The sequence below is a fragment of the Pristiophorus japonicus genome, chromosome 5 (genome assembly GCF_044704955.1).
Source record: "Pristiophorus japonicus isolate sPriJap1 chromosome 5, sPriJap1.hap1, whole genome shotgun sequence".
NCBI classification, from domain to species: Eukaryota; Metazoa; Chordata; class Chondrichthyes; family Pristiophoridae; genus Pristiophorus; species Pristiophorus japonicus.
The window spans coordinates 169650246-169675406 of NC_091981.1; the positions used below are offsets into that span (position 1 = coordinate 169650246).

The 25161-nt window shown below is 43.0% G+C and overlaps 1 protein-coding gene across 3 annotated transcripts in view; it reads left to right on the forward strand.

Moving 5' to 3' along the window:
- The window catches only part of elp2 (elongator acetyltransferase complex subunit 2), a 197779-nt gene that overhangs the window by 152038 nt on the left and 20580 nt on the right, over positions 1–25161 (forward strand). For all 3 annotated transcript variants that reach the window (XM_070881084.1, XM_070881085.1, XM_070881086.1), the window contains 2 exons: positions 5059–5251; positions 24199–24320. In XM_070881084.1, the coding sequence (XP_070737185.1) occupies positions 5059–5251; positions 24199–24320 (315 nt within the window). The remainder of the gene's footprint in view (positions 1–5058; positions 5252–24198; positions 24321–25161) is intronic.

Below are 25161 nucleotides of genomic sequence, written 5' to 3' on the forward strand. Positions count from 1 at the left end.
CAGGATAATGATGAGTGAGAATCCTCTTCTTTTCCCTCAATTCTTACTACAAAACAGGGATACCGAGGGCAGTTGTTTTTCCATAAGATATACGGCACAGAAACAGGCCATTCAGCCCAGCCAGGTCATGTCGGCGTTTATGCTCCATTCAAGCCTCCTTCCAACTTTCCTCATCTAACTTTCCCTTTTCCCTCACATGCTTATCTAGCCTCCTCTTAAATGCATTTATACTATTTGCCTCAACTACTCCCTGTGGTAGCAAGTTCCACATTCTCACCAGTCTGGGTAAAGAGGTTTCTGCTGAATTCGCTATTTGTCTTCCTATTTGGCAGTGGATGTTGTGCATCCCCTGCCACCACAGTTGACTCAGCAAAAAATGACAATTCTCTTTGTTTTGAAATAAGATGATATGGACAAAGTTTAGACAGTCCAAGACTTCCATTTTGTTTGTGTCACGTGTGCTAATTTTGAAGAAGATAGAGAGGGCATCAGTGAATAGGTTTACATCCATCAATATCCTCATACAAAATGCACAGTTCCATCTTGGCATTGTGTTTTTTTTGGGTGTATCTTTCACAAGTAAGAATGATTTTAAAATGAAAAAATAGTTTTTAAAAAAATGTAACAGATTTGGTTTCGATAATGTGGGGATAACTTTAGCTCCTGAATGTTTCATTCTACTAACCCTTAGACCAGTAGTAGATCAAAAGAAATTCTAAACTCCGCCAATGTCCCCTTTAAGTTGCACTCTGAAGGTCCCGGGTAACTGGCTTGCCGGTTTTTAAATAGAAAAACTGTGCATGCGAAGTATTTTGAATGGGTCGTGCAGCCTGTTAAAAAAGCCACACAGCCCCCCCAAAAGATTATGGGAGCATGTTTTTTTTTTAAAAAAGACACATTTTTTTCTTCATTCTTGAGAAATTCAGATCACTGTGCGATGTGTCAGTCTTGGCTCAGTGGCAACACTCGCGCCTCTGACTTAGAAGGTTATGGGTTCAAGTCCCACTCCAAAGATTTGAGCACATAATCTAGGCTGACACTTCAGTGCAGTACTCAGGGACTGTTTGCTGCACTGTTATGCCATCTTTCGGATGAGACATTAAACCATGGCACTGTCTTCCCTCTCAGGTGGACGTAAAAGATCCCACAACACTATTGGAAGAACAGCAAGGGAGTTCTCCCAGTGTTGTTGCCAACTTTTATCCCTCAACCAACATCATTAAAAAATAATTATCTGGTTACTTATCTTGTTGCTATTTCTGGGACTTGGCGGTGTGCAAATTGGCTGCCACATTAGAACAGTGACTACACTTGCAAAGTACTTAATTTGGCTGTACATCTTGAGATGTGGTGAGGTCATGAAAGGGATGGATTAAGAATAGATCTATTAGCTCAAAACTGGATATCTGAGGCGCTGTGGATCATCAGCAGCAGCAGAATTGCATTTCACCGTAATCTGTGAACTCATGGTCCGGCATATCCCACACTCCTCCATCACCATCAAGCCAGATGATCAACCTTGGTTCAATGAGGTATTTAGAAAAGCATGCCAGGAGCAGCACCAGGCATACCTGAAAATGAAGTGCCAACCTGGTGAAGCTACAACATATGACTGCATGCATGCTAAACAGAAGAATCAGCATGCTCTAGACAGAGCTAAACAATCCCACAACCAACGGATCAGGTCGAAGTTCCATAGTCCTGCCACATCCCGTCACGAATGGTGGTGGACAACTGAACAACTAACTAGAGCGGAGACTCCATGAGCATTCCCATCCTCAATTATGGAGGAGTCCAACACGCAAGTGCAAATGACAAGTCTGAAGTGTTTGCAATCTTGAGAAGTGACAAGTGGATGATCCTTCCCAGTCTCCTCGTGAGGTCCCCACTATCTCAGATGTCAAGTCTTCAGCCAATTTGATTTACTCCACATTATATCAAGAAATGATTGAATACACTGGCCATAGCAAATGCTACAGGTATTGACAACATCCCAGCTGAAGACATGTGCATCAGAACTAGCCACGCCTCTAGCCAAGCCTAGCACAGGTGCAACACTGGCATCTACCCAACGATATGGAAAATTGCTCAGGTATGGCCTGAGCACAAAATGCAGGGCAAATCCAACCCAGCTACTTACCGTCCCATCAGGGTAGTCTCAATCATCGGCAAAGTGATGGAAGGAGTCATTATCAAGCAGCAATTACTCACCAACCACTTGCTCGGCAATGCTCAGCTTGGGTTCAGCCAAGACCACTCGGATCCAGACATCTTAACAGCCTTGGTCCAAACATGGCCGAAATTGCCCCTTCCCTTAAGGCCTGTTACCGCCGGAAATCAGTGGCCACGCTGCGGAGTGAATTGACCATTGATTTTTTTGTCAAATGGCTGCCATTTTGAAAATCCGCTCCTGCAGTATCCCGGCGATGACCCACTCCCCCCACTACTGCTCCGCTGATGCTGATCCGTCCTAAGTGCGTCATCAGAGCGCGCACTGCCAATGTGCCCCCCCCCCCCCCCCCGCATGCAAAATTCCGCGCAGAAAGTCTTGCTCCTGGCTCGGTGCCACCGACAGCTTTTTCTGTCAGTGCACTGTGTTTGGAGTGCTTCTAAAATAGTGGTGCGGCTGTCATTAAAGGGGAGGACCTACTGTCCCGGACGCCATCTTATTTTTTTTGTCGGCCGACTGCCATGTCAGGCCGACAATTATGCCCCCGGTTTTGACCGGGCTGCCAACAGGCAGCCTGGCACCCCCTCTTGGCTGCTGGCCTGGCCAAAACCCTCCTTGGTGACCCAGTGGACCTAACTTAAAGAATCGCAGAGGCTCTCCCCTCTAAGTGAAGGGAGAGACATGGTGATATGCCAGCGTGATGACATCATTAATGCTAGGCTGATGAGTGACAGTGGTGGACACTCCACCCGCCTCCCACTTCCGTCCCTCTACTTACTGAACTTCGGCTCACCGCTGCATGTCCGCCTCTATTACGACTGACTTCCAGGCCACTTGGGGAAAAAAAAGTCAAAGAGCGGAATTTCCTGCAAAAGGCCACCACATCTACCGCGGCGGAAAAAACAGTTCAAACAGGGTAAGTGCGCCGCATTTTTAGCGGGGTAATTTCGGCCCAAGACGACTTATTGCAATTATGAAGGTGAGACGACACCTGGAGTATTGTGTACAGTTTTGGTCTCCTTACCTAAGGAAGGATATACTTGCCATAGAGGGAGTGCAACGCAGGTTCACCAGACTGATGATGGGGGATTGTCCTATGAGGAGAGATTGAGTAGACTAGGTCTATGTTCTCTAGCGTTTAGAAGAATGAGAGGTGATCTCATTGAAACAAACAAAATTCTTACAGGGCTTGACAGGGTAGATGCAGGGAGGATGTTTCCTCTGGCTGGGGAGTCCAGACCAGGGATCACAGTCTCAGAATAAGGGGTCGGCCATTTAGGACTGAGATGAAGAAAAACTTCTTCACTCAGAGGGTGGTGAATCTTTGGCATTCTCTAACCGCAGAGGGCTGTGGAGGCTCAGTTGTTGAGTATATTCAAGGCAGAGATCGATAGATTTTTGGATATTAAGGGAATCAAGGGATATGGGGACAGTGGAGGAAAATGGTATTGAGGTAGAAGATCAGTCATGATCTTATTGAATGATGGAGCAGGCTCAAGGGGCTGAATGGCCTACTCCTGCTCCTAATTCTTACAGGACATTGCTGAAGGAGTTCCTCAGGGCAGTGTCCTAGGCCCAATCCTCTTCAGCTGCTTCATCAATGACCTCCCCTCCATCATAGGATCAGAAGTGGTCGCACAGTGTTCATCTCCATTCGCAATTATTTAGATAATGAATCACTCCATGCAGCAAACCTGAACAACATGCAGGACTGGTATGTGGCAATTAACAATTCGTGCCACTCAAGTGCCAGGAAATTACCATCTCCAACAAGAGAGAGTCTAACCACTGCCCTTGACATTCAATGGGATTACCATCGCCGAATCCCCTCACCATCAATGCGGTGGCCTTTGACCAGATACTGTACTAGTCCAGCCAGATAAATGCTGTCTCTTCTGGAAGGTTAGAGGCTGGGTATTGAGCTGCGAGTGGCTTACCTCCTCAAAGCATCTTCACCACCTACAAGGCAAAAGTTAGGAGTGTGATGGAATACTCCGCACTTGCCTGGATGGCTTCAGCTGCAACAACTCGCAAGAAGCTCAACAACATCCAGGACAAAGCAGCCCACTTCATCAGCAAACTATCTACCATCTTAAACACCCACTTCCACTCCACCGGTGCATCCATCATTATCATAGACGGTCCCTTGAATTGAGGATGACTTGCTTCCACGCCAAAAAGAGATGAGTTCACAGGTGTTTCAGTGAAGAACCTAATATTCCAGGTTCATCATGGCTACATTGTTTACTATCCACAGATGCTCTGCAGCAACTCGCCAAGGCTTCTTTAACAGCATCTCTCAAACCCATGACCTCCACCACCTAGAAGGACAAAGGCAGCAGGGGCATGGGAACACCACCACCTCCAAGTTCCCTTCTTAAGTCACGGCATATTAACTGGGACATATATCACTATTCCTTCACGTCGCTGGGTCAAAATACTGAAACTCCTTAATACTGGTGTATTGTCTCATATCTCATGGTTTTAGTGCATTCAACAGTCTCCTGAGCTATACTGCATTTTTTGCACCCAAAACTACTGCATTGGCACAAAGATTATAGTATAAATGCGGCCTAAATCACAAACTTTTGACATGGAAACAAACAGTGGTAAAACTACACGTTTTGTAATCATTTAAATTTCTGTGTTCTCCATTGTCTTGTTTCTCCTTTGTGTAAATTCATCTAAGTTTGCCAAAATAACACAGGCATTTTATGTTTCTAATTGACATAAGATGCTGTATAAATGCAAGTCTTTCTGTTCTTATCCATCTCTCTTCTATTTCATTAGCCCAGATTTTGCGGTTAGTGGTTGCCACTGACCTCGAAGAAAGCTGCCCACAAAGATCTAGTGTCTTCCATAATTTTTCTGCATGATTTTTTTTATAGGCCTCTAAAGTGGAACATGCAGCAATTATTCTGTGGAGTACCTCCAAATGGAAGCAGCTGCTCAGCTTGCCATTGCACAGCCTGACTGTCACTCAGTTGGCATTTTCACCAGATGACCGATTCTTGTTGGGAGTTTCACGAGACCGAACCTGGTCTCTCTGGAAACAAGATGAAATGGCCAAATCTGATTCAGGTAAGAATACTTATTTAGAGGAATTGTATGCTACACTTTATGGGCCCAAATTTGCCCAGGAGTTGCTGTTTTTTTTGGAGCAACTTGATTTTTATGGAGTATCTTAAAAATTCCCATTCTGCACATTCAATTTGCGCCAGTGTAAGTGAGTTAGGATTTTTTTTTTAAGTTTAGTTTTTTTTTGAAAAGGGGGCGTTACCAGCCACCTACGCCCGTTTTGGCCATTTAAGCCAGTTTGGACAGCTAATAATTGCTCCAATCTAACTTAGGCCAGCGTATGTGGCCACTTGTGGCCGCACAGAAAACCCTTGCAGAGAGTTAAGAAATCAGCGCAGGTAGGTACTTAATGACTTGACTAAAGAATGTGAATAGGATCAAACAGCTATACAGGACTGACAAACTTCGCAAAGTTAATTTACTATACAACAGAAGCATTCATGGAAGCTTAAACTGCAAAAATAAAAGAAGTAAAGAGACAAAACATCTTTACATAACTTTTTCAAAATATGCAAATAAAAAAATAAAGTGCCTCCTGCTCGTAGAAAAGTATTTTCATCAACAGGGTTAAGGAAAGTCTTGGGTAAGCTCATTAAAATTACTGGCTACACATTTATCACACCCTCCCCCCCCCACCCCCCATCAAAACTCTCCTTTCTTCCCGCCCCCCAACCACCGGATCAAAACTCTCCTCTCTTCTCTTAAACCCCCCCCCCCCCTCCCCCTCCCTCATCAAAACTCTCCTCTCTCCTCTCTCCTCCCTCCCCCCCCCCGATCAAAAGTCTCGCCCCACCAACCTGTTTCTTGTAGCCCTCAGCGCGGGAAGGCAGCAGCCAGCCTGTGCGGCAGGCCACTCAACCCGGGATAGGGGCGGGACGCGTTGGGTCCCACACTGCAGGCCCGCATCATCATAATCATGGGAGGAGCTACTGCGCATGCACTAACGCTCTACTGCGCATGCGGACAGCTGCCAGCACTCTTTTAGGCGCAGGGCCCTAGCTCCGTCCCCCAATGGACTTGCCATGCCGCGCCAGGCCCCGGGAGAGTCAGCAGAGGGGCCAGAATCCAGGGATATCTTTTTGGCGCCGTTTGGATCGTAGTAAGTTGTCGCATCTCACATGAGTGCGCCGAAAAAACGCTTGGGTCAAATTTGGGCCCAAAGACACTAAACCTTTAGTAATTTGATGTCCAAACTCTACCTAAATAGTTTTCCATAAGTTAGTTTACTTTCAGTAATTTGCTATATTAAGTTGACCTGACATCCCTGATGTTCCAAGAAACACCAGTTCAAGCATTCCACACAGTTCTGCTATTATGTAAGTCACTGAATACAACACTGCAGTTTTTTTCCCCATAGTGATTCACTTTTTTAGTTTATGATATATGAATTATGTAAGTCACTGAATACAACATAAGTTTTTTATGCACAGTGATTCACTTTTTTAGTTTATGATATATGATTTATAAAGTTGCTGATAAAGTGTTAAGGGTAAACCCCTCCAATTGTATTTTTAGTTTTTTTAAAAACATCCTTTCAATTGTGTTCTGAGAGAGGTTCACAAAATGAATTTAGAATTTTTGTTGACTTTTTTCTGTGTATTTAAACTGTCATTTCTGTCACTGCTTTATGAAGGGTTATTAGGCTATGCAAAAGGTCTGTATAAATGACTGGTTCAGTCCCAGCTGGAGTATTGTGTCAATTCTGGGCGCCACACTTTAGGAAGGATGCAGTAGAATGGTACCAGGGCTGAGGGACTTCAGTTATGTGGAGGGACTAGGGGCTGGGGGTGTTCTCTTTAGAGCAAAGAAGGTTAAGGGGAGATTTAATAGAGATGTTCAAAATCATGAAGGGTTTTGATAGAGTAAATAACGACAAACTGTTTCCAGTGGCAAATGGGTCAGTAACCATGGGAATGGGACTAATTGAATAGCTCTTTTAAAAAGTCAGCACAAGAAAAATGGTTGAATGGCTTCCTGTACTATATCATTCTATGATTCTAAGATCTTTGCTGAAAATGAATCTTAACAAATCTTTTAGTATTGTTGCAGTACACAAAATACAACTCTTGAAAACCAAGAAAACCACTAACTGCAAATACTGTAATTTACCTAAATGCCCACAACCCTAAAGTAAAGCCATTGAAATCAACCTTCCATTCCTGCATTAACTGTGGAGCGTCCTCCTCCGTTTTGGCTGTCCCCAGAAGTTTGTTGCCATCCTCCGCCTGCTCCACGACGACATGCAAGCCGTGATCTTGACCAACGGATCCACCACAGACCCAATCCACTGTCATTGCATACTGACTGTGAACCTACTGCAGAAAACTATAAAGAAAGAAAGCGCCTTTCACGGCCACCAGATGTCTCAAAGTACTAAAATAAAATACTATAAAGTACTAAAATAAAATACATTTACTAGTGAATCAGGCACGCTATTTAACAATTCGCATTCCAGTTACAGACCATGAATCCTTCATACTACAGGACATAGACCTGCAATACTTAATGGCTACAAGCATGTTGTAAATCTCACTTGAATTCATCAAAGTTAAAATAAAACAAACCTTTGATTCCAAAATCTTAATTCCTAGCTCTCCCTAATAGTTGTTTCCATCAAGTCAAACTGTTCTGTATTTGTGTGATTGTTCTCTTCCCTTTTGGAGCGGCACGCCACTTGGCAACTGGATTCATATCAACTCGTGTTATTTTGTACTCCAGAACAAGTTACATATTTTAATTCCATCTCTACAAAAATTAATTCTATTTATCACCATCTCAAAAAGCAAGATAAATGCACATAAAGCATACAGCAGCATCAAGTACACTGATCTGGAGAACTTGCTTACAATGTAGACATTCACAATAACCCCACCATTTTTAGATTATACCCTTGGTATGGCAGTAAATCCATCTGCTAATCAGTGAGTTCAGAGGAAAAAAAGGAATAAGTTGACTGTTGCCATCTATTTTCTACTTTAACCAGTTAATCCTTTCTGGAGAGTTCCTCTCTCCACTTTATACATGACTTGCTGGACCAGAATTGTTGAAATATGCACTTGTTTATGGAAAAGTGGCTTTCCATTGGCACCTCAGTCCAAAGTCTCCAAGTCTTTCTGTGCTCTCATCAACTACCCAAACATCAAACAGCCTGTGGTTGAGAATTTGTTTGCGAATGGAAAAAGAGGGATTCTTGTGATTTCCTGTGCACAATATTTTTCTCTTCACTGGGATACGGAGCTAGGAAGCGAGACTTTAGAATTGGTTGGGCTTGGAAGGTGACATTGATCCAGACTTGTACAGGTATATACTAATTGATCCACCAATTGTAAAGAGATCAATGTACTTAGCTTTAGAATGGATTTTTCTTTGATATTTTAGTGAGTTATATCTTCTGCACAGGTCATTATAGGCTGATTCATTTAATTATATCTGATGTGCTTGTTATGTTTGTTGATGAGTCTACTGTAGCTGTTTGGTGCTTGATGATATCTGTTATTTGTAGAGGAGCAATGTCATTGATTGACTATCAGACAGTTTCTTGCTGAACGGTTTGTCAGTATTGTCTGATTCCAGCATTGTTTGTCATGTCTTTTAGCAGTGATGCTATCTTTTTTTATTCCCATGAGGTGTCTTGCCCAGCAGTTGGTTTTAATAGTTTGACTACTGTTGGATAGAATGATGACTTGTGTGTGTTGATTACTGTCTTATCGCCTTTGCCATCATTGGGTAATTTGTATTATGTGTCCCTGCTTTCACTTGTTTGCATCTAGGCTTTTGCTGCTGTTAAACTGCAAGTACTTTTATATTACAGCAGTATAGTACTGGTGACGAGAGGTGCATAAGTCTTCTTCCGCCAGCTGTGTTCCATAGTATAGTTGTACTCAATCATAAAAGTGCCCGATACTTGTGGATCGACAGCACTGCAGACCCATAAATATCATCATTTACACTCAAAGCAATCGAATCTTTGCACTGCAGAGATCTGCACTGTAAAGTAAAAGGGGCAGACTGACAACAGCCTGTATTTTGATACCGCTATACACTGCAGAGTGGTGTGGAACCAGTAGCACCAGGTTCTACTACCAACTGCACATTACCTTCTACTTGGGAAAATTAGAGTTTTGCAGGTGTGCGCTGCATTAGCTGTGGGTAGCACTCTCACCTCTGAATCAGAAGGTTGTGGGTTCAAGTCCCACACCCATGACTTGAGCACAAAAATCTCAGCTGTGCTGAGGGAGTGCCGCACTGTCGGAGATGCCGCCTTTCGGATGAGAGGTTAAACCAAGTCTGCTCTTTGAGATGGATGCAAAAGATCATTTGGCACTATTTTGAAGAAAAACAGGAGAGTTATCCCTGGTGTCCTGGTCAATATTTATCCCTCAATCAACATCACAAACAGATTATCTGGTCATTATCACATTGCTGTTTATGGGAGCTTCCTGTGCGCAAATTGGCTGCCGCTGTTTCCTACATTACAACAGAGACTACACATCTAAAGTACTTAATTGGCTGTAAAACGTTTTGGGATGTCAGGTAGTCGTAAAAGGCACTATATAAATGCAAGTCTTACTATTCTTTAAATACATGCACAGAGCTTTGCTTAACAATACTAGAAAGTCTGTAACATTGTTGATGCTAACTTAAAAGTAAAGGGCGTCCAGGGAGCCACCTGAGAGCATTGTAAACTTTCATGTAAAAATTTAGAAAATTGCCTTTATGTCAGTCAGTAATACCTTAAGCGGTGTGATGTTGCTTCTTTGAAGTGGTCTCAAAAACAGTGGGCGATATTCAGATCACACTTGTATCGCCAACCTCAAACGAGAAGTTTTTAGAAGAATTAAAATCATTGATTATATGGTTTGTTGGTATTTCTATAGAGAATTGTTGCATTTTATATTAGTTTCAAAAATACAATGGAATAAACTTTCGCCTTCATTTTCGGCGGTTTTCTCAGCGGTACAGCTGTTTTTTGACGATAAAGTGCCCGGCGAAAGATTTCTCTTTATTTTTTTAAAGAGTTTCATCCACATTTTGAAAAGACCGCTGGGTAGCAAAACGCCCACGTGCACCACCGAGAAAACCGTCGGGGTCTAAGTTTGGCCTCAACAGAAGACCCGTACACACCGGCGAAGAAACTGCCCACGAAAAGCTGCCTGAAACAGGGCGGTAGGTGAGTATCCTGCAAAGAAAGGTAAGTTAAAGTTTTTTATAATAATTTTTTAAATTCTAAAATGGTGATTACATTAAAAAGTGTCTTGAGAATGTTTTCTGACTTTTTATTTTTTGTTTCAGTGAAAAAATATTTTTTGAGTTTTCCCCCCTCCTTCAGATTAATTATTTTTTTAAGTTTTAAAAACCGCCCCGGTCTCGCTACTTTCGGGTATAACCGCCCAGAAACCACTGAGAATCTTGGTGTAAGAACCATTTTCTCACCGGGCGGTTTTAATTATCAAATTAGTGGAAACTTTCGCCGGCGTTAACTGATGCAGCTTAGCGCTATTTTCATAGTCATCATAGCATGGTTGAATTTCAAATTCAGATGGAGGATGAGAAAGTTGGATCTCAAACCAGAGTACTAAGCTCAAATAAAGGAGATTACAAAGGTATGAGGGCAGAGTTGGCTAAAGTGGATTGGGAAAATAGATTAAAGTGTAAGACAGTTGATGAACAGTGGCGTACATTTAAGGAGATATTTCACAACTCAAGAAAAATACATTCCAGTGAGGAGGAAAGAGTACAAAAGAAAAGAGAGCCATCCGTGGCTAACTAAAGAAATAAAGGACGGCATCCAATTAAAAACAAGGGCATACAAAGTGTCCAAAACTAGTGGGAGGACAGAAGATTGGGATGCTTTGAAAAGCCAGCAAAGAATGACTAAAAAAATGATTAAGAAAGGGAAGCTAGATTATGAAAGTAAATTAGCACGAAATATAAAAACAGATAGCAAGAGTTTCTATAGGTATATGAAAAGGAAAAGGGTGGCTAAAGTAAATGTTGGTCCCTTAAAGGACAAGACCAGGGAATTAGTGATGGGGAACATGGAGATGGCAGAAACTCTGAACAAATATACCTGCCAACTATCACCATTCTATACTCAATGCCTTCCGCCTCCTAATATTACTCAATAACTCCAAGCCTTTACTTTCCCTCATGAACCCAAATTCTCATAATCCCACAACTCCATCCAGTCCAAGTACTTCCAAACCCAATCTCGCAAACACTCTTTGTTACTAAATACTCTCCAAGTACTGACTACTCCTCAAATACTCAATACTTTCCACACAATACTACTTACTTCCCCCTTTCCACAAAGATTTAGTTTGCCAGCCTAAAATATCCCAGCAGTGGATAGTCAAGGGGCTGTGGATGGGCGGGGGGGAGGAGCTTAACACAATCACAATCACTAAGGAGGTGGTACTCAGTAAGATAATGGGCCTAAAGGTGGATAAATCCCCTGGACCTGTTGGTTTGCATCCTAGGGTCTTAAGAGAAGTAGCGGCAGGGATAGTGGATGCATTGGTTGTAATTTACCATAATTCCCTGGATTCTGGGGAGGTCCAGCAGAAAACGGCAAATGTAACGGCCTTATTTAAAAAAGGAGGCAGACAAAAAGCAGGAAACTATAGACCAGTTAGCCTAACATCTGTGGTTGGGAAAATGTTGGAGTCCATTATTAAAGAAGCAGTAGCAGGACATTTGGAAAAACATAATTCAGTCAGGCAGAGTCAGCATGGATTTATGATGGAGAAGTCATGTTTGACACACTTGCTGGAATTCTTTGAGGATGTAACGAACAGGCAGAATAAAGACGATCCAGTGAATGTACTGTATTTGGACTTCCAGAAGGCATTTGATAAGGTGCCACATAAAAGGTTACTGCACAAGATAAAAGTTTACGGGGTTGGGAGTAATATATTAGCATGGATAGAGGATTAGCTAACTAACAGAAAACAGAGTTAGAATAAATGGTTCATTCTTGGGTTGGCAATTAGTAACTAGTGGGGTGCCGCAGGGATCAATGCTGGGACCCCAACTATTTACAATCTGTATTAACGACTTGGAAGAAGGGACTGAGTGTAACGTAGCCAAGTTTGCTGACGATACAAAGATGGGAGGAAAAGCAATGTGTGAGGAGGACACAAAAAACCTGCAAAAGGACATAGACAGGCTAAGTGAGTGGACAAAAATTTGGCAGATGGAGTATAATGTTGGAAAATGTGAGGTCATGCACTTTAGCAGAAAAAAATCAAAGAGCAAGTTATTATTTAAATGGAGAAAAATTGCAAAGTGCTGCAGTACAGTGGGACCTGGGAGTCTTGGCCTTTATTGCAAAGGGGATGGAGTATAAAAGCAGGGAAGTCTTGCTACAGTTGTACAGGTTATTGTTGAGGCCACACCTGAAATACTGCATGCAGTTTTGGTTTCCATATTTAAGAAAGGATATACTTGCTTTGGAGGCAATTCAGAGAAGGTTCACTAGGTTGATACCGGAGATGAGGGGGTTGACTTATGAGGAAAGGTTGAGTAGGTTGGGCTTCTACTCATTGGAATTCAGAAGAATGAGAGATGATCTTATCGAAACATATAAGGTTATGAGGGGGTTTGACAAAGTCGATGCAGAGAGGATGTTTCCACTGAAAGGGGAGACTTGAACTAGAGGGCACAATCTTAAAATAAGGGGCCGCCCATTTAAAATTGAAACGAGGAGAAATTTCTTCTCTGAGGGATGTAAATCTGTGGAATTCGCTGCCTCAGAGAGCTGCGGAAGCTGGGTCATTGAATACATTTAAGACAGAGATAGACAGTTTCTTAACCAATAAGGGGTTATAGGGAGCGGGCAGGGAAGTCCATAATCAGATCAGCCATGATTGTATTAAATGGTGGAGCAGGCTCGAGTGGCCGTATGGCCTACTCCTGCTCCTGTTTCTTTTGTTCTTATATTAACTGTGACAGCATTGTTGCCTTCAACATATTTCCAATTAGAGCTCATGGAGCTGGAATTTGATCAAAAACCGCCACCACCAGTTTACCGGCGAAAAAAAACACGATGAATGTGCTATTAAGAACAACGTAAAATTAATTAAAAATTGGAAAAAATCGACCCAGCGGGAAAAATCGGCATTTCACGTGGATTCTCGGCGGAAAACGCGATCCTCGTCAAATTTAGTCCGAGACTACAAGTTGGGCCGAGGGAGGGGGGGGAAAACACAAAATATTTTTGCAAAAAATAAAAAAATCGTAAACCATTCACAAGACCCTTTTCCAGTGAATCGCTGCAAAAGAATTTTAAAAAAACTTTAACTTACCTTTTTTTGCAGGGTTTCATACCTACCGCCAATCGAAGGGCTGCACCGACAGCTTTCTCCTCGGCTTTTTTTCCCCCCGCAACTACGGATCACCACTACCACCAAACTTGGGCGGAAGCGGTTTTTCCAGTGTTGCACTCCGGCGGTCTGTTTCCACAGCGGTATTTCAAAACTGCCGGCGGAACACTTCAAATGAAATTCCACCCAAAACGAGGAAATACCGCCGAAAAACAGTAGCAATACGGTGGAGGAGGATTTCCTGGAATGTATAAGGGATGGTTTTCTGGACCGATATGTCGAGGAACCAACTAGAGAGCTGGCCATCCTAGACTGGGTGTTGTGTAATGAGAGGATTAATTAGCAATCTTGTTGTGCGAGGCCCCTTGGGGAAGAGTGACCATAATATGGTAGAATTCTTTATTAAGATGGAGAGTGACACAGTTAATTCAGAGACTAGGGTCCTGAACTTAAAGAAAGGTAACTTCAATGGTATGAGACATGAATTGGCTAGGATAGACTGGCGAATGATGCTTAAAGGATTGACGGTGGATAGGCAATGGCAGACATTTAAAGATCACATGGATGAACTTCCAACAATTGTACATCCCTGTGTGGCGTAAAAATAAAAAGGGGAAGGTGGCTCAACCGTGGCTTACAAGGGAAATTAGGGATAGTGTTAAATCCAAGGAAGAGGCATATAAATTGGACAGAAAAAGCCGCAAACCTGAGGACTGGGAGAAATTTAGAATTCAGCAGAGTAGGACAAAGAGTTTAATTAAGAAGGGAAAAATAGAATATGAGAGTAAACTTGCAGAGAACATAAAAACTGACTGCAAAAGCTTCTACAGATACGTGAAGAGAAAAAGATTAGTGAAGACAAATGTAGGTCCCTTGCAGTCAGAATCAGGTGAATTTATAATGGGGAACAAAGAAATGGCAGACCAATTGAACAAATACTTTGGTTCTGTCTTCACTAAGGAAGACACAAATAACCTCTGGAAATACTAGGGGACCGAGGGTCTAGCGAGAAAGAGGAACTAAAGGAAATCCGTATTAGGCGGGAAATTGTGTTGGGGAAATTGATGGGATTCAAGGCAGATAAATCCCCAGGGCCTGATAGGCGGCATCCCAGAGTACATAAGGAATTGGCCCTAGACATAGTGGATGCATTGGTGGTCATTTTCCAACATTCTATAGACTCTGAATCAGTTCGTTTGGACTGGAGGGTAGCTAATGTAACCCCACTTTTTAAAAAAGGAGGGAGAGAGCAAACAGGGAATTATAGACCGGTCAGCCTGACATCGGTGCTGGGGAAAATGTTGGAATCAATTATTAAAGATGTAACAGTAGCGCATTTGGAAAGCAGTGACAGGATCGGTCCAAGTCAGCATGGATTTATGAAAGGGAAATCATGCTTGACAAATATTCTAGAATTTTTTGAGGATGTAACTACTCGAGTGGACAAGGGGGAGCCAGTAGATGAGGTGTATTTGGACTTTCAACAGGCCCCACACAAGAGATTAGTGTGCAAAATTAAAGCACATGGTATTGGGGGTAATGTATTGATGTGGATAGTGAACTGGTTAGCAGACAGGAAGCAAAGAGTAAGAATAAATGGGTACTTTTCAGAATGGCAGGCACTGACTAGTAGGGTACCGCAAGGTTCAGTGCTGGGACCCCAGCTATTTACAACATACATTAATGATTTAGACGAAGGAATTGAGTGTAATATCTCCAAGTTTGCAGGTGACACTAAGCTGGGTGGCAGTGTCAGCTGTGAGGAGGATGCTAAGAGGCTGCAGGGTGACATGGACAGGTTAGGTGAGTGGGCAAATACATAGTAGATACGGTATAATGTAGTTAAATGTGAGGTTATGCACTTTGGTGTTTAAAAACAGGAATGCAGATTATTATCTGAATGGTGACAGATTAGTAAAAGGGGAGGTGCAACGAGACCTGGGTGTCATGGTACATCAGTCATTGAAAGTTGGCATACAGGTACAGCAGGCGGTGAAGAAGGCAAATGGCATGTTGGCCTTCATAGCAAGAGGATTTGAGTATAGGAGCAGGGAGGTCTTAATACAGTTGTACAGGGCCTTGGTGAGGCCACACCTTGAATATTGTGTACAGTTTTGGTCTCCTAATCTGAGGAAGGACGTTCTTGCTGTTGAGGGAGTGCAGCGAAGGTTCACCAGACTGATTCCCGGGATGGCAGGACTGACATATGAAGATAGACAGGATCGACTAGGCTTATATTTAATGGAATTTAGAAGAATGAGAGGGGAATCTCATCGAACCATATAAAATTCTGACGGTATTGGACAGGTTAGATGCAGGAAGAATGTTCCCGATGTTGGGGAAGTCCAGAACCAGGGGTCACAGTCTAAGGATAAGGGGTAAACCATTTAGGACTGAAATGAGGAGAAACCTCTTCACTCAGAGAGTTGTGAGCATGTGGAATTCTCTACCACAGAAAGTTGTTGAAGCCAGTTCATTAGGTATATTCAAAAGGGAGTTAGATGTGGCCTTTATGGCTAATGGGATCAAGGGGTATGAAGAGAAAGCAGAAATGGGGTACTGAAGTGCATGGTCAGCCATGATCATATTGAATGGTGGTGCAGGCTCGAAGGGCCTACTCCTACACCTATTTTCTATGTTTGTGTTTCTAAAACGCGGCGGAAGGCTGACGAAATTCCAACCCATAAATCCCTAGTTTGTATCTGTCCAGTGCTTTCCTAATTAAGGTTTATTGTGTAAACTCACACCTTCAGTTACTGCTGAGTATTAACTCGATGCTTAATGTAGCAAAAAGAGATGAAATTTGTAATGTTGATAGTGAACCAGTATTAACACTGGGCTAGTTAAGATGAAGAGTTTTATTGCACTGTTATAATAATGCACTGTTTTATTGCATCTCCTGGAAAACTGTTGTCTTGTTCCAGAAGGCCTCACTTGGAATGGATACTTTTGAAATGAAACAAGAATCAGTCGTGCATCATTATCCCTAACAGACTATTACATATAAGTTATATTTTGAAATGAGGGAAAATATAAAAATTGCATAATTGAATTGTATATCTTAATTTAAAGCAATTTTGACATTTTAACTTGCAGAATAGGGCATTCTGTTATAATATGTCAGATCATTGGTGATTTTTACTAATGTTGGTTTGGTCATGAGTGAACTGTCATTGATTATGCATATGAATGTACAGGAATCTACATGGAAGGTTAAATTTATGCAGAAAAATAGTTTGAGGATATGAATCTGCTTAAAGGATTATTGAATTCTGCTAAATTGTCCCAATTATAATTATTGCAAGCACAGATAACTACATTTATTGATTTTTCTCAGTTGCTCATTATTTCCCTCGTGTTTTAAATTTGCTGTGTAGTCGCAACATCTTATTGAATTCTTCTGCTGTGACATCATAAATTATTGGCCGTGAATATTTAGGAATTATCAATAAAAAAGAATAGTTTATTTTCAAAACTTTTCATAGCGACTAAAGTTTTGTTTATAGGATTTCTATGCAATTAATTGATGATTAATGTTTCCAGTGAACATAATTTTTTAATCTTGCATCATTTCAATAATAGTGTTGTCCACTCCATTGTGCGCTGAGATTGTAAGACATATACTTGCCCTCTAAAACTGGAAAGGCCCGAAATATAGTACTGCTGGAAAGCTGGTGCTCCCCCCATCTTTTTGGGGCCATTAGCACCAAAATATTTTTGTGGCTGTGCCACCCCATATTCAGCTCCAAAAGTGGAAAAGATGGGTTCCAGCGCTAATGAAACCTTCCAAAGTGGATTTTTCAGCGGTGTGGCTGTCGTATTTGAGCGTTATGACCACGGAGAAATTCATCATGCAGGTAAGGGTTTCTAACGAGCCAGCTGCTCCCTGGTCTTTTTAAGGGGCAGAGTTTGCAGCAAGTCCCTGAGGGGGAAAGAGTCTGGAAGGTGTCTGGTGTAAGAGGTGCAAGGAGAGTCAACTGGTTCACCAATATGGTGCTGGAGACTCTGATGGATGGTTTGGAGTTCAGAAGAAGAATACTATTTGCTGGCATGGGGAGACCTGGCAAACCGCCAGTACATAATGCATGGAGGGAGATTGCAGGGGAGATGTCAGACACCTCCATATATGTGAGGACGCATCCTCCCAGGGGGGGTGCTAACCAGTCTGCACCTGGCCCTTCTAGGCCCAGAGGTATTCCAGGGCATCCTAGAATGACAGCTGTAGGTCCCAGACAACAACCACAGCGGCCTTCCCAGACCCATGATGCAGCTACATGGATGACAGTTAGGCATAGTGTTCGGGTAGTCACACGTAGCAGGTGTTACAGTGAGATGCACAGGGGTAAAAAAATTATTACAGTATTATTATATTCTTTATGTTCTGTTTTTATAGTGCTTTGGAAAATGGGATAAATCTTTATTTTTGGCACATATATCTGGCCAGGTGTTTCATTTGGGACTGGGCAATTCTGCGTTAAGGCACTCATTGGGATGGCCATTGAAAGTGGGAGCTGAAGGGTCATGTGTGGATGGGATTATCTGAAGCGAGCAGCTATGAGACACAGCTGCACCTCCTTTCCAGGGTTGCGATGGGGACGATGCCTCCTAGCTCTGGGGCGATGGGGCTCCTCTTCCTCCTGCACCTCTTCCTCCTCCTCCTCCTCCTCCTCAGGTGGTACTGTTGGCTCGACCTCTTGCAGCCGTCCCCACATGATGACCAGGTTGTGCAGCATGCAACAGACCACGACTATAATGGAAACCCGTTGAGGAGAGTACTGCAAGGTGCCACCAGAGCGGTCCAGGCACCGGAACCGCTGCTTAAGGATGCCTATGCACTGCTCGATGATGCACCTGGTAGCACAATGAACGTCATTGTATGTATGCTCTGGTGCTGTCCTGGAGTTCCGCAGTGGAGTGAGCAGCCAAGTGGACAGGGAATATTCCCTGTCCTCAAGCAGCCAACCACAATCCTGATTCGGGCTGGTGAAGGCGGCGGGCACACTGGTATGGCGCGGAATGAACGAATCATGGCTGCTACCTGGGTCCGATCAGAGAGTGGAAGCCTTTGCAGTTCACAAAGATCTCGGGGTGATGATGTGGCACCCTCAACCCAACGTGTATACCGTCAATGGCACCCTGAACCCTCGGGAAACCTGCCATTCGGGCAAATCCGGCCTGCCGCTCCACCTGTTTGTCCCTTGTCATCAGGAAGGAGATGTACTGGACCCTTCTCCTGTACAGTGCATCTGTGCCCTGCCGGATGTGCGGAGAATTGGAGATGTTGCCAATGTCAGCAGTAGCAGACTGGAAAGACCCCGTGGCATAAAGATTCACGGTGATGGTGACCTTGGTCTCCACAGTGAGGACACTCCTGAGACTTGTTCGAGACTGTAGATCTTCTCACAGGACAGTGCAGAGCTCCCGGAGTACTTTTGTCTGAAATCGTGGCCTTCACAGGCATTGCTCATCACTGAACTGGAGGAAGGAGAACGTTTGAGGGTATGGCTTCCTTCCCCTACGTCTGCGTTGGCCACCTCCCGGGGCAGCTGGCTGCTGGCCATCTCCCTGGTCCTCCTCATTCTCAGGCTCCTGTGGAGGCTCTTGTTAGAAAGGCTCCTCTCCCAGTATTTGGAGTGGGTTCATCATCCCTCACCCTACTCCTGATGCCATCTCACTCCTGGCCACCCTCTCTAGCTGCCGGTCTGTGCACATCTCATGTCCTTCTCTGTTGTGCAGCCATGGCTGCTGCCTCCCTTGCCTGCTGCCTCACTTGACAGTGCTGACGGCGACACCACCTCCTGCGTGCCACCCTGTTCTGACCAAGTGTACCAGGTGTCGCCCTCCCAACACTCCTCCCATCCTCAGGATGAACCCTGCCAAGCAGGTCTCTGCAGCCCACAGCCTACAGGCCTCCAGGCCTCCACTAAAGAGTCAGACCTGAAAGTTGGACAAAAGTCTGTGAAAACCTCTGAGCAGCATTAGCAGGTTTAATGGAGCCAAAACAATTACAAACTATTTAGCAAACTAAGAAATGGACCCGATTGCGTCAGACCTCCAGCGGTGTTGCATTTGTGCACCGACTGGAAAACCTTGCCGGGAAAAATCCTACCTTTTTATCTGTGAATTTTCAGCGGCCCGCACGCTGCTGAGGTCACCGCTGCAAACCTTCCTTTACCGCGGTTTCACCCCGCCGTTTCCGGTGGAAGAGCGCACTGCTCAAATCCCCCGCCCTCGAGCAGAATATGGCTCGGGGAGGAAAAAATACTCGACTGTGGTGGCTGATCAGTTTTTTTTGATCGGACGCCCAAACCCTGCGGTAGCTGTCCCTTTGGGGATGGTGAATTTTGGCCCCGAAGACCTTTCTTGATGCACAATGTAAATGTCTAAGAAGTTGAATAAATGCTAGGCTACTTGCTTGTACATCTATGTAACAAGTAGAGTCAAGATGTATGTGACTTTTTTTTTAAAAAGCTCATAGTTTAACAAATTCAAGGTTTCCTGCGTACGGTAAGGTTGTGTGTTCATGTTGCAGCTCTCCAAAATTTAAATTTAAACTTATCATCCATACATTAATGATCATTTTTGAAATCTGTTTTGAAAAAAGAATGCAATAATCCAATTAAACAGACCGAATCCCGATTGCCTGATTTAGTACCTTTAAATCAAATAGAGAACTGTTAGATTAAGCAATTACAAGGCTTAAATTAAAATGAATTAAATACTACAGACTCTTTCTACTGCACATGGAGAAAGATGCGTAGCCAGATCTGCAAAGGTTGAGGAACAGCCTTTACATATGTTCTATGCAGGAGGATGAGCAGGAAGCATCGCAAGATGCAAAGGCAGTGAGACAACACGTTAAAGGCGCTATATAAATATAAGTTGTTGTTGAGTGCTGACTGGGAGGTGCCAGCTGAGCGAGTTTAGAGGACAAAGTGAACATTCCTGGACCTTTCAAACAAGCAATGCCTAAGAAGGCTCTGGTTTGGCAAGGAGTTTGTATAAAATTTCTGTCACATGCTGCAAGAAGATCTGAGAGCACAATTTCAAGCCTCCACAGCTATTTCAGCACCATTAAAAGTAACAACTGTACTTCAACTTTTTTGCCACTGGAAGGTTTCAGGGGGCCACAGGTGGCATTGTCAGCATCAGATACATATGGATGCACTGTTTTCCAGGGCAAATGAGCTAATTGTTTTTTCCATTAATGCCAAGGAGCAGCAAGCATCTGCCTTGCTTTTTGCCATCTCACTGGTTTGTGCAGAGTGTAATTGACAGCACCCATGTGGATCTGTGAGCTCTAACAAATAGAGTGCCCCTTACATCGCCATAAGATAGAAGGTAAAAAGTTAAGGATTCACACTTTTCCCCTTTTGGTGAGGCCACTAAACTTCCACAATTGCATCATGTGCTTGGCACTTTGCTGCTGATAGTTTAGCCACCTTATGTTGTGTCCTATATGCCACCGCCTTCATGACTTTATTTCGAAACCTGAGGTACAGAGGGATCTGGGGGTCCTTGTACATGAAACACAAAGAGTTGGTATGCAGGTACAGCAAGTAATTAGGAAGGCAAATAGAATGTTGGCCTTTATTGCAAGCAGGATGGAGTATAAAAATAGGGAAGTCCTGCTACAACTGTACAGGGTGTTGATGAGACCACACCTGGAGTACTGCATACAGTTTTGGTCTCCTTATTTAAGGAGGGATATACTTGCATTGGAGGCAGTTCAGAGAAGGTTCACAAGGTTGATTCCTGAGATGAAGGGGTTGTCTTATGAAGAAAGCAGGTTGGGCCTATGAAGTCTCTAATGGGCCTCATTAGAAGAATGAGAGATGATCTTATTGAAACATAAGATTCTGAGGGGGCTCGACAGGGTAGATGCAAAGAGGATGCATCCCCTCGGAGAATCGAGAACTAGGGGGCATAATTTCAAAACAAGGGGTCGCCTATTTAAAACATAAATGAGGAGGAATTTCTTCTCAGAGGGTCGTGAATCTTTGAATTTCTCTACCCCAGAGAGCTGTGGAGGTTGGGTTATTGAATATATTTAAAATGCAGATAGACAGATTTTTGAAAGATAAGGGAGTCTAGGGTTATGGGGAGCAGGCAGGGAAGTGGAGCTGAGCCCAAGATCAGATCAGCCATGATCCTATTGAATGTCGGAGCAGGCTCGAGGGGCCATATGGCCTACTCTTGCTCCTATTTCTTATGTTCTTATGAAAATAGGACATCGCTCCTCGGGTCAACTTCTTGTAACAGCTGCTCAGTGGCCTTGCCATCCAACCTATACAACGAGTCCTCTTTATTAGCATGCTGATGAATTGTTAACTTTTATGAAATCGTGCTACTTTGTACTTCCACTTTATAAATTATATTCAAGCAAAGATCACTTCTCTGACGCATTCCAAGATTTTTGTCTGCAGGTTGTAGGCTTCCACACTGCTCACCCACGCTCAGGCTTCTCTGTATCCTCCACAGGCTCTCCCAAGGCCCCAAGCTCCAGCCCCTTTAAAGAGCCAAAGGCCTGCAGCAGTGCTTTCAATTTCCTGTGCCTTCACAACTAAGGCCTCATTGTCTGCCCACGTAATACCTAAGACATGCTAATTAGCCCCGAAAGCAAATTGGGGTGCAGAGAGGTGATGTCAGGTGCAGTATTATTCCATTGCATTGCTCCATGTGTACTACTGCTGTTTGTGAGCTCCAGGAAAATCATCCCTGAAGTGTTTAAAGCTTGAAAAATTCACTCAAGCCATTCAGTTTTTAAGCGTCACAGAAAAACGAACTACCACCAAGCAATTTGGAGGAATATTTTAGATTTTTTTTCAATTCCTTTCAGATTTATTCCCTGTTTCACCTTTATAGTATCACTCAGCATACACTAATCTCATCATAAATCATCTGTCAGTATTGATCTGTAATCTACAAAGCATGAGAGGAGCATGAGATTGATTTGCCCTTCGAGTCTTCCTTCTCTCCTCCAATGCCCTTCATGGGATTGGACAATCGACATGTAGAAACGTATGGCCATCATCCCAAGTCACTTGATGAAGAAATCAGCCAACTTTTAAAAACTTTAAAGATGCTTTCATACTTGTATTTTCTTGTGTACGATTGCAGGAGACTGGTATCAATTAATTGAAAACTAGATTTAAAGGTACACATTCTAATCTGGAATCTAATCTAAACAAGAGCCAGTATTAAAAAAAAAAAGTCAGCATGATAATGTGGGAAATTCCACGTAAATTGAAAAACAATACCCGAGTATCACAGCGGCCTATTCGATGAGTGTCACTATCACTCAGGAATATCGGGACATTTATTCTCTATAACTGTATTACGGTATTTTAATAGTCATTACATTTAATAAGTAACAGAAAAATTCTCGCAATATTTTTATAATTCTATTTCTATAACAGTACTATGATTGCTTTACTGCAGATTAACCAAATAATGGCCTAGATTTTGCAGTCAGAAGCAGACGAACGGTGCCAGCCATTCACTACATTCTATGGGTTTTTGCGCCGGAACTTGCTGTGCCGAGAAAGTCATTTTGACGCAGCACCCTGTAGAGGGGAGCTGGGATATATGTTAACAGGACAAGTAACAGTTTGTCTCCTTAACCAATCAGATTGAAGAATTCTTAATAAGGCACACTGAGGCTGAGCCAGGAAGTATAAGTTAGAATAGTTAATGCCAAATCATATACAGAAAGCAAAATAAAGAGAGGGAAATAAAGATGGGATTAAAATAGAAAGATAAAAAGACAAAGAAAAAGTTTTAAAATTCACTTTTTTAGATCTCCAACAATAATTAAAATCTAAAGGAATGAGACTCCACATTTGTAAAAGTTAATTTTCAGTGGTAGAGAGGTTGTGTGGCAATAATTAAGACTTATCACGGCATTGAAAATTTACTCGAATGGACAAGCCCTAACCTTTTCTGGCAAGTTTAGTGGGTATCTATCACATAAATACCCCAATTTCCATGTGTTTCAATGCCGAGTCTGTCGGCGAGATACATAGTGCAGCTTCTAGAGGAGCAGGGCAACTTGGACAGCAACTTCCTGATTTCCGCGATTAACTGCATATGTGGTCGCTGGAAATGCTTTCCGATTTACTCTTTAATAACAGTGTGCGCTGTTAGCTTCAATCATTTTTACTGCAAAATCCGGGCCCATGTTTCTTTATTACTGCTTATTCTGTTAGCAATTTAGAGAAATTGAAATTAAGATTGGCCTGTGAGCTCCCCCGCTAGCTCATGGAGTTTATTTAATGAATACCCGAGCCATGCAAACCAGGGAGCTCTTGGGCTTGATCTCAGGCCTGTGCTGTGTTATGTTAAAATGCAAGCTATTTTTGTTGCCTTTTGTGGTTGAATAGCTTGCTAAAATTCGATGTCCAGGCCCAGAAATGAACAATGGCTACTTGGGGAGAGGTGACTGGAACCCATGGAATTGTACGTCTGGAAGGAGTTACTACCTTCAACAGTATAGGATGCGGGAGTAATCTAGCTTCCATATCTGTGATTAATTTTTATTAAATAAATAATAGGCTTTATCTGGATGAACTTAATTACTTTGAAAGTGTTTTGCTTGTATGTAATATATTTGTGTTTTGGTTTCAGATCCCTTTTTTTCCCTGTTTGCACACACTGATAAAAATACATCTGTACACAGCCGAATTATTTGGTCCTGTGACTGGACTTTCAATAGTAAATACTTTGTCACTGGTAGCCGTGACAAGAAGGTGAGTAATTAGAGCAGGTCAGGAGTGGAGATGTGATGAGAAATTTACATGATCTTTAATAGAAATATTATTGGGAATAACCGGCTTCAGAGCTCGTCACACCCTTGATACAGATATCAACACTACAACTAAATATCAGGGGAGAACGGAGAGTAGCTGCCCATGACATCAAAGCAGCATTTGACTGAGTATGCCACCGGGGAACCTTAGTAAATCTCAGGTCAATAAGGGTCATTGTAAAACTCTCCAGTGGCTAGAGTCATTCCTGACGCATAGTTGTAGTTGTCGGAAGCCAATCATTGCAGCCCCGGGAAATTACTGAAAGTGTATCTCAGGGTGGCATCCTCAGCCCAACCATCTTCATATGCTTTATTAATGAGCTTCTCTCTTTTCAGAAGGTCAGGGTTGGGTTTCTCTCTGATGATTCCACTGTTCAGCTCCATTCACAACTCCCTCAATAATGAATCGGGTCATACCAGTTTACAACAGGATTTGTACAGCATCCAGGCTTGAACTGACAAGTGGCAGATAACATTCACACCATACATATGCCAGGCATTGATCATCTCGAATAAGGAAAAAGATCAACCGCAACCCTTATCTCCACCTCCCATTCCCAACCTTCAACATCTGGGGTTCACCATTGACTGGAAGGTTTTATAGAATCAGCTATATTAACAACATACTACAAGAGCAAGGCAGAGACAGGATACTCTATTCTCCTCATGACCTGTCTAAGGCTCTCCACTATCTACAAGCTTCAGGTCAGGAGTGTGATTGAATACTCACCACTCACCTGGATGGGTGCAGCTGCAGCAGTATTCAAACTCAACACCATCCA